Genomic DNA, 8,300 nt, shown 5'->3' on the forward strand with positions numbered 1-8,300 from the left:
TGAGCCACCACGCCCAGCTGGGTTGCCTGTTTTTATAAGACCTTTGAGCTAAGAATGTTTTTTACCTTATGAAAATGTTAAAACAAAACCAAGAATATACAACAGAGACTGTATGTGGCCACCTGAGTAAACTAAACAGATAAGATCTGCTGACTCCTGTCTCATTGAGCTAGACACATGCTAGGTAGCAGGCCATGGTAGATGAGAAGACCCTTGAACCTTGTCCTTATTCTGGAAGGAGGGCCCACGGAAATACATAACAGTATTAAGTGAGAGAGAGAGTGTGTGTGTGTGTGTGTGTACGGGTGGATGTGAGTGTGCACAGGTGCATGAGCTTCTCTGGGCATCGAGAATAATCAGAGTTGAACCTGCTCATAAGGCCCAATCCAGCTGTCAGCCAGTTCCCGCAGGGTGCTGTACCTCCGCTCAAACTCCTCCTTGCTGCAGTGCTGCAACAGCTGACCCACCTCCTCAGTGAGGTGAGTCACTGCCAGGTGCTTATCCAGGGTCTCACTCCACTTGCTGCCCAGGATGCTGTCTAGACTGGTGGCACAGCCTGCCGTCCACTGAGCCGGCAGCATGTCGGGCTGGAGCACCTGGCGGCGGGTGCTGAGCATGGCTAGGATGTGGCGGCAAGGCAGGTGGAAGGCCTGGTTAAAATAGCAGCTACAGCTGGCAGGGGGCTGGGGCTGCACCTTGTGGGTATCTTCCAGGATCTGTATGTTCATCTTTTCTGAGCCAGAGCCAATGAGGTGTGTGGATTTCTGGACCACAGCAAGCTCGCCCAGACAGAGTTGGGCTGCTGGCCCTGTGCAGATGGCATTGAGGGAGTGCTGGATATGGGATTCTACCGGCTGCTCCACTTTGGGGCTTTCGGGGATGGCGTCTGATGGGGCATGATTGTTCTGGGCACACAGGCCCTGGTTGAAGCTTGCCATGTCTGCAGAGTTCTGCTGCATGTAACGGAACAGAGAAGCCATACCTTGTTTCTCAGATGGGGTGGTGCCAAAGAACTGGCTGAGGATGCGGGTGGTGACCTCGAGGCTCTGGAAGTAGCGGCTGCTCTCAGCTCGGCTTCTCCAGCGGTGAGCCAGCCAGATGCGGTCGTTGAGCAGCCAGTGTGAGTGAAGCTCGGGCAGTCTGGCTGGGGGGATGCAGTTGCTCAGGAGTGTATACAACTTTCTCAGGTTGCCTGCTGTGGCTGAGCACATTGTGCTCTGCAGGGAGGTCAGGAGCAGCCTTTCCATGGGTCGTTCAAGGGACAGCTGATAGAACTTGGCCTGGAGGAACTTGCAAATGTGGAAGGCTGAGAGCAGGACCTCAGCTGCGGGGAACTCCATGGCTAGGGTGGGCAGTGGAAGGAAATGAGGATCCACCAGGATGGTACAGACTCTCTCCCATGCTGGGTTAAACTTCTTGAATACCTGAAACATCTGGGCCAGGCCTTCAGTGTCCTCCTTGGCAGGGATGGCAAAGTAGACTGCTCGGGCAAGATGACCCTCCAGCTGCACCCGAGGTCCATCCACCAGGAAGGTATATAAGACCTTACCCCTTGGGTTATAGGTCCGGTGGATAAATAAGATCTCAGGGAAATGGTCAAAGATACTCTGCATAAAGCAGCTCTGGTAGTTGAAGGTATCTAACTGGGCAGTCTTATTAACCTGGTGCAGCAGCATAGGTGGGCTTGAGTCCTTAATCAGGAGCCCATTCAGCATTGTCAGGGCCATGGGGGAGATGGGAGATGTCCAAATGCCAAGGTCAAAATACTTTCTTTGCAGGGCAGGTGTCCATGAGGCTTTGAGTCTCTCAAGCTTCAAGGAAGTTGAGGCTTGAGGCTAGACAATCATTCCCAGATCTTTTTCCAAAGATGGGCCTATGGAGAGGAACAGAGGTTTAAGGAGACGCAGGCACCTGGCTCTTCAATTATTCATCCACACAGTATTTGTTGAACACTTACTATATGTCAGCACTGTTCTAGGGGAAGATACACAATAAACATGTAAACAAATAAGCAAAAATATATCCAATAATGAAGCTTACAAAGACCATAAACCTGAGTAACATGTCAGAGAGTAAGCTGGGGAAGGGAAGGATACTTTAGTTAAAGTGCTAATGGAAGGCCTCTCAGGGGAGAAGGATGATATTGGAGCTGAGATCTAAATGATAAGAAGCTAACTATGGAAAGATATAGTTACAGGGGATTTAAATAGGTACGGCCAGAGCTGCATATGGCCTTTTTTAAAAAATAGCATTCTGGCCAGGTGCAGTGGCTCATGCCTGTAATCCCAGCACTTTGGGAGGCCAAGGTGGGCAGATAACTTGAGGTTGGGAGTTCGAGACCAGCCTGGCCAACATGGTGAAACCCTGTCTGTACTAAAAATACAAAAAGAATTAGCCGGGCATGGGGGCCCATGCCTGTAGTCTCAGCTACTTGGGAGGCTGAGGCAGGAGACTCGCTTGAACCCAGGAGGCCGAGGTTGCACCACTGCACTCCAGCTCTGGGTGACAGAGTGAAACTCCGTCCCAAAAAATAAAATAAAATAAAAATATGATTTTATATTTATAAATGACTGATTGGCATCCATTCTTTCCTTTGGTCCTGGTATGCATAAGAGAACTGCAATTGCTCCAAACTTGCTGGGTGATCTTGGGCAAGTCAGTGACCCTCTCTGAGCCTCAATCCCTTCCACCATAAAATATGGCTGACAAATGTACATAGCTTCTCCTGCCTCTACTATATCCCTCTTTTAGCAGCAATGGTCTATTCCAGCGTTTCCTCTATTTGGCCCCAGACCGAGTTACTGTCCTCATTTTACAGATGATAAACTAAAGCTCAAAGAAGTTAAGTGACTTGCCCACCATTACTCTGTAAGTAGCTGAAAGCTGAGTCTTTGGTTCGGGATCCTGACCGCTGTCCACAGTACGTGGGGTCCAAAAACCAACAGAGAGGGAATACGGCCTTTGACCTCTCACCTCTAACCTGGGTGGGAGATGTGGATGTCTGACGTTCCGAGTCCGGCTGGAGCCGGATGAGAAGAAAACCTCCCTTACACCCCTTTGGGAGCTGTATGACGGCTGACTGCGGTGATCCACTGTCTCACACTTCCACCCCTTCAGGAGTCACTCACCCACAGCCTGGCTCCGTCGCCATTTCTCCCTATTTGACCCTGCCTCCGACTCTGACTGACATCCAAACTCACCAACCACGGTGTCAGCATCGCAGTGACTCGGGCCAATGTCTGAGGAATTAACTTTCAGGCTTTAGCGCCACGGACCAATCGTAGTGCGACAATTCGCGGGCGGGCGGTGTTGCCAGGGTTACAAGGGGCTCGGCTGGCGGTAACCAACGACAGTCTAATGATACTTGCATCTGGGAGAGCCGAGCCTTGAAGCTGGATCTCTGGGGCCTCCCTTCAGGCTAGGCGACTGGAAGGACACGTTACTATGGAAGCTCCTTCAAAGGCAGAAAATGAAAAGGAAAATAAACAGCAATTTTATAGATTTTTTTTTTTTTTTGAGATGGAGTCTCGCACTGTCGCCTGGGATGGAGTGCAGTGGCACGATCTCGGCTCACTGCAACCTCCACCTCCCGGATTCAAGCGATGATTCTCCTGCCTCAGCCTCCTGAGTAGCTGGGATTACAGGCACCCACCACCAAGCCCAGCTGATTTTTTGTATTTTTGGTAGAGACGGAGTTTCACCCTGTTGGCCAGGCTGGTCTCAAACTCCTGACCTCGTGATTCGCCCACCTCAGCCTCCCAAAGTGCTGGGATTACAGGCGTGAGCCACCGCGATTTTTTGTTTTGTTTTGTTCTGTGTGTGTGTGTGTGTGTGTGTGTCAGACTCTAAAGCCCCTGGAGTTTAGGAAATGGTGCATATGTAGTCGTAACGCATATTCTACCTTATGAGGAAACTGAGTTCCTGGTCTCAAATTCTACTGCTCCTTCGGGGATCGGGAGCCCAACTTTTAGAGCTGAGGAAATCCAGATCCTCTTAAACAAGCCAAAATTTGGCATTCTCTAGCCCGACCCCCTCCAGTATTCTTCAGAATGGTGCCATGACGTATTTAGGGTCCTACTACACTAGTGTAAGGGCCTACTGACTGGTCTCTTGTCCTCAGTTCCCTTGAAGATGGCAGACTTAGAAAGCTGGGTGTTTACCAGGCCTTGGAGGATTAAGTTTACCAACTAGCAACATCAAATCAGTGTTGGTAGTTCTGCATCAAAAATGTTATTGGGCCGGGTGCGGTAGGTCATGCCTTTAATCCCAGCACTTTGGGAGGCCGAAGCAGGTGGATTGCCTGAGATGAGGAGTTCAAGACCAGGCCGACCAACATGGTGAAACCCCTTCTTTAAATACAAAAAATTAGCCAGGCGTGGTGGCACATGCTTGTAATCCCAACTACTTGGGAGGCTGAGGCAGGAGAATCGCTTGAACCCAGGAGGCGGAGGTTACAGTGAGCCGAGATTCCGCCATTGCACTCCAGCCTGGGCAACAAGCAACAAGAGCGAAACTCATTTAAAAAAAAAAAAAAAAAAGTGCTTATGTAAACCTAGAGGAGAAATTTGGGATTAGAACAGGCCAACATGCTAATTTTTACAGAGGAAACTGAGGTCAAAGAAATTGCCCACAGTTCTCCAGCAAGTTGCTGCCAGTCAGGTCTAGGATTCAGGTTTTTTCCCCGACACCCTCCAGTCTACTTGGCCTCTTCCCGCTAGAATATAAGGCAACCTGAAATCAACCTTGAAAGCTTGGTTGTAGGAAGGGGGCAAAGTAAGAGGCAGATTGCTAAATCCTTGAATGTGAGGCATCAGGTTCTATTTGGCTCCACAACCCCATTAGGTTGCTAATACTCAATTTTCCTTTTTTTTTTGTTTTTTTTGTTTTTTGAGAGAGAGTCTCACTCTGTCACCCAGGCTGGAGTGCAGTGGCGCGATCTAGGCTCACTGCAACCTCTGACTCCTGGGTTCAAGTGATTCTCCTGCCTCAGTCTCCCAAGTAGCTGGGATTATAGGTGGGCCACCATGCCTGGCTAATTTTTGTATTTTTAGTAGAACAGGGTTTCGCCATGTTCACCAGGCTGGTCTCGAACTCCTGACCTCAGATGATCCACCCACCTCGACATCCCAAAGTGCTGGGATTATGGGCATGAGCCACCACGCCCGGCCTCAATTTTCTTTAAAATTAATAAATCCACCCTAGAGCATCAGCTTCCTATTGTAAAGTCGAGTCCTATTGCTATGCAATTCCTCTTCCTTCCCTGATCAAGCAGAACACATTTCCCTTGTTTACTTAATTTTATTAAAAACAACTTTAATATGAATAAAAAGTTACAAATAAGATTCTTCATAAAGAGCAGCAACAGCCAAAGATCATCCTCATTCCCTTTGTCCCTGAAAACAGGCCCTTTTACCAGACCGATTTTATCTCACCCTATCCTGAGGCAGAGATTCATCTTTGCAGGGCAAATAAGATCTGATCTCAGGGGCTGGGGGAGGAAGAGGGTGACCTTGCAGCACGGAGATAACTTTGGCCTTGAACAACAACTGAGGCTCCCAAGGAATGCCAAAAGTAGGGCTGAAAAGGGCAGATTGAAAGGACTGTCACACAGTGGAGTTCCTTTCCTCTCCACTGTAACAATATTCCTAGCCCTACCTAGGAAGACACTGGCTAAAATGCTGACCCCTAGCATGTCCTGCCCACTTTAAACTCTCACACTTCCAAGGAGAAGTGTTTGTGGTCCAATGCCTCAGCTAAAGTGCTTCAATAATGCATCACAGCTGTAGCGGGAGGGAATCCCTCCCCTTCTTCTTGCTTTCCCCAGAGGAAAGGGAGGCTGCCCACATCCTTAAAGTCTCCTGGCTGCTGAAGGAACTCAGACGGCTGGGAGGGGTCAGCCCAGATATCCACAATCTTGCGCAGGGTGGAGTAGCGTTCCTCCAGCTCTGGCCCCTCAGTCTGCATGAGCAGGTTTGCTAACTCCCTGCTTAGGTCCTGAATCATGTCATTCCGTCCTTGCTTCTCAGGCTGGCCTGTGTTTGGGACCACGCCACGATCCTGGAGCTCCCCATTGGGCCCAAGGAGGTGCTGGTACTTCTTCTGCCACCGGCGGCACACCATGGCTTCACCAACCGGCTGCTGGCTGGTGTGCAGCAGAGCCAAAATGTGTCGGCATGGCAGGTGGTACCATTGTTGAAAGGAACAGCTGCAGCTACAGCCATCTTTGCTAACCTGGTGAGAGTCCTCTAGCAGCTGAACGTCCACTGAAGAGCCAGCCATGTCCACCAGGTGGGTGGAGTTCTGTACCACCTCCCACTCATTGTGGCACAGCTTGTAGGCTAGTTCAGAGCCACTCTGGTGCAAGGTGTCCAGCATGCCAACCTGCGAGGGCGGCACCTGTGACCGCTGCTGCACCTGTGCCTGCTGTGGGTCTGGCTTGGTCTCTTCTACAGGGAGGCTGGTAAGGCTCTCTCCACAGATTCCAAAAGCTTTCTTGGACTTCAGTGGCATGCTTGCTGGCCGAGCTCTCTTTAACTTGGGAGGAGCTGTGGGCAAGTTCTTCAAGCCTTTGGTATTAAAGAAGTCTATGTAATCCACAAAGCAGAGGATGCAGTCCAGCAGGGACTGCTGTTCCCGAAAGAGGCTTGACACCTTGCTGGTGACAATGTCTAGGCTGTCCATGTAGGTGTTACACGCAAGCAGGCCCTTCCTAACATGCACGTACCACAGCAGTTCACAGGTGAACCAGTGGGCCTGCAGGAAGTTGAAGAGATCCTCATCCAGTAGGGCCTGGGACATCTGGCAGAGATTTTTCAGGCTGGCTTCGGAAGTGACAAACACAGCCTCCCGCAGGGCTTCCTTCATGAGCCTTTTAAAGGATGGATTTGCTGAACTACGATGCAACTTCTTCTCCAAGAGTCGGGTTGTGTGGTAGATGGAAAGGAGGATGCGGGCAGCAGGAAAGATCTCCTGCAGGATAGCCCGGTGATGGAATGAAGGGTCCACAAAGACCACCTTGACCTTGGGCCAATCGGAGTTGAACTCTGTGAAGATGCTCAGCATCTTGGCCACAGAGGTGGCTGTCTCCGCCTTGAGCACAGCAAAGTGCACCACTCGACTTTCTCGTTCCTTGTTCTCCACCAAGAAAGCATAGAGGATGTGGCCCTGGGTGTTCTCCACCCGGTGTAGCAAGAGATTCTCTGGAAAGCGGATGAACAGGTCGCTCATCTTACTGCTCTGGAAGCTGAGTCGGTCCAGGTGTTGGCTGTCACCCACACTGAAGGAAGCCATGGAACCCTCATCTACCTTAAGAAAGTTCTTCATCACTTTTGCTATCTTGGCCAGGTCAGAAGGAGTGATGCCCTCCTGCTCTGGCTTTGAGGACACTTGTACCTTATCTAGGCAAAACGATGGCTCAACCAGGGACTTCTCGGCAGTGTCAAGGTCTTTTTTGCTTGTGGGCTGCACAGGCTGGAGTCTCTGCAGGCACATTGTCTTTTGAGATTTGCCAGTGGTGTCTCCTCCAGGACTAGCCACTTTAGAGTGACCATGTACGTGCTGTGTGTTTAGTTCACTGATAAACAGTCTATCTAGTTTCTCGTTGTACCTTAGGAGCAAGTACGCTGGGCACATGTCTGCCTCCTGGGTTCTCTTCCTGTTTGACTGGGTCCGAATGCAGACAAATTTCACCTGCACATACCTAGGGAAGGTAGAGGTGACAATGAGAATGTGCTGACCATCCCCCACCCCTTATAAAGATAAGACACCCCTTATAAAGATAAGACCCTGAAGGGGTCTGGGTACAGTGGCTCATGCCTATAACCCCAGCACTTTGGGAGGCCGAGGCGGGAGGATCACTTGAGCCCAGGTGTTTGAGACCAGCCTGGGCAACATGGTAAGACCCTGGCTCTACAAAAAATGTAAAAATCAGCCAGGTGTGGTGGTGTGTTCCTGTAGTCCCAGCTATTCAGGAGGCTGAGAAGGGAGGACTGCTTGAGCCTGGGAGGTCAAGCCTGCAGTAAGCCATGTTCATGCCACTGCACTCCAGCCTGGGCAACAGAGTGAGACCCTGTCTCAAAAAAACAAACAAATGGCTGGGCACGCTGGCTCACGCCTGTAATCCCAGCACTTTGGGAGGCCGAGATGGGCAGAGGTCAGGAGTTCAAGACCAGCCTGACCACCAACATGGAGAAACCCTGACTCTACTAAAAGCACAGAATTAGCCGGGCGTGGTGGTGCATGCCTGTAGTCCTAGCTACTCGGGAGGCTGAGGCAGGAGAATCGCTTGAACCTGGGAGGCG

General features: G+C 50.5%; 2 protein-coding genes across 4 annotated transcripts in view; both read right to left on the minus strand.

The window, feature by feature from the left end:
- Positions 1 to 211: 211 nt before the first annotated feature.
- Positions 212 to 3,181, minus strand: ZSWIM1 (zinc finger, SWIM-type containing 1). 3 transcript variants are annotated; one of them, XM_011928897.1, is made up of 2 exons: positions 3,129 to 3,181; positions 212 to 1,873 (listed from the first exon to the last, which is right to left on the minus strand). In XM_011928897.1, the coding sequence occupies exon 2, from the start codon at positions 1,725 to 1,727 to the stop codon at positions 357 to 359; it is 1,371 nt and encodes a 456-aa protein (XP_011784287.1). In that variant the 5' UTR covers positions 1,728 to 1,873; positions 3,129 to 3,181; the 3' UTR covers positions 212 to 356. The 3 variants fall into 3 exon arrangements, with proteins under 3 accessions (XP_011784287.1, XP_011784288.1, XP_011784289.1); XM_011928898.1 differs by having other exon boundaries at positions 247 to 1,873; positions 2,974 to 3,163; XM_011928899.1 differs by lacking the exon at positions 3,129 to 3,181 and adding an exon at positions 2,860 to 3,004 and having other exon boundaries at positions 247 to 1,873.
- A 2,097-nt stretch (positions 3,182 to 5,278) lies between these two features.
- The window catches only part of ZSWIM3 (zinc finger, SWIM-type containing 3), a 23,032-nt gene continuing 20,010 nt past the window's right edge, over positions 5,279 to 8,300 (minus strand). The window contains exon 2 of the mRNA XM_011928900.1: positions 5,279 to 7,699. Within this exon, the coding sequence (XP_011784290.1) occupies positions 5,764 to 7,699 (1,936 nt within the window). The 3' untranslated portion in view covers positions 5,279 to 5,763. The remainder of the gene's footprint in view (positions 7,700 to 8,300) is intronic.

This window comes from Colobus angolensis, unplaced genomic scaffold (genome assembly GCF_000951035.1).
Source record: "Colobus angolensis palliatus isolate OR3802 unplaced genomic scaffold, Cang.pa_1.0 Scaffold8, whole genome shotgun sequence".
Taxonomy (NCBI): domain Eukaryota; kingdom Metazoa; phylum Chordata; class Mammalia; order Primates; family Cercopithecidae; genus Colobus; species Colobus angolensis.

Excerpts from the sequence above, each read along its gene's own strand:
- ZSWIM1 (XM_011928897.1), bottom strand. The coding sequence starts at position 1,727 with ATGGCCCTGACAATGCTGAATGGGCTCCTGATTAAGGACTCAAGCCCA.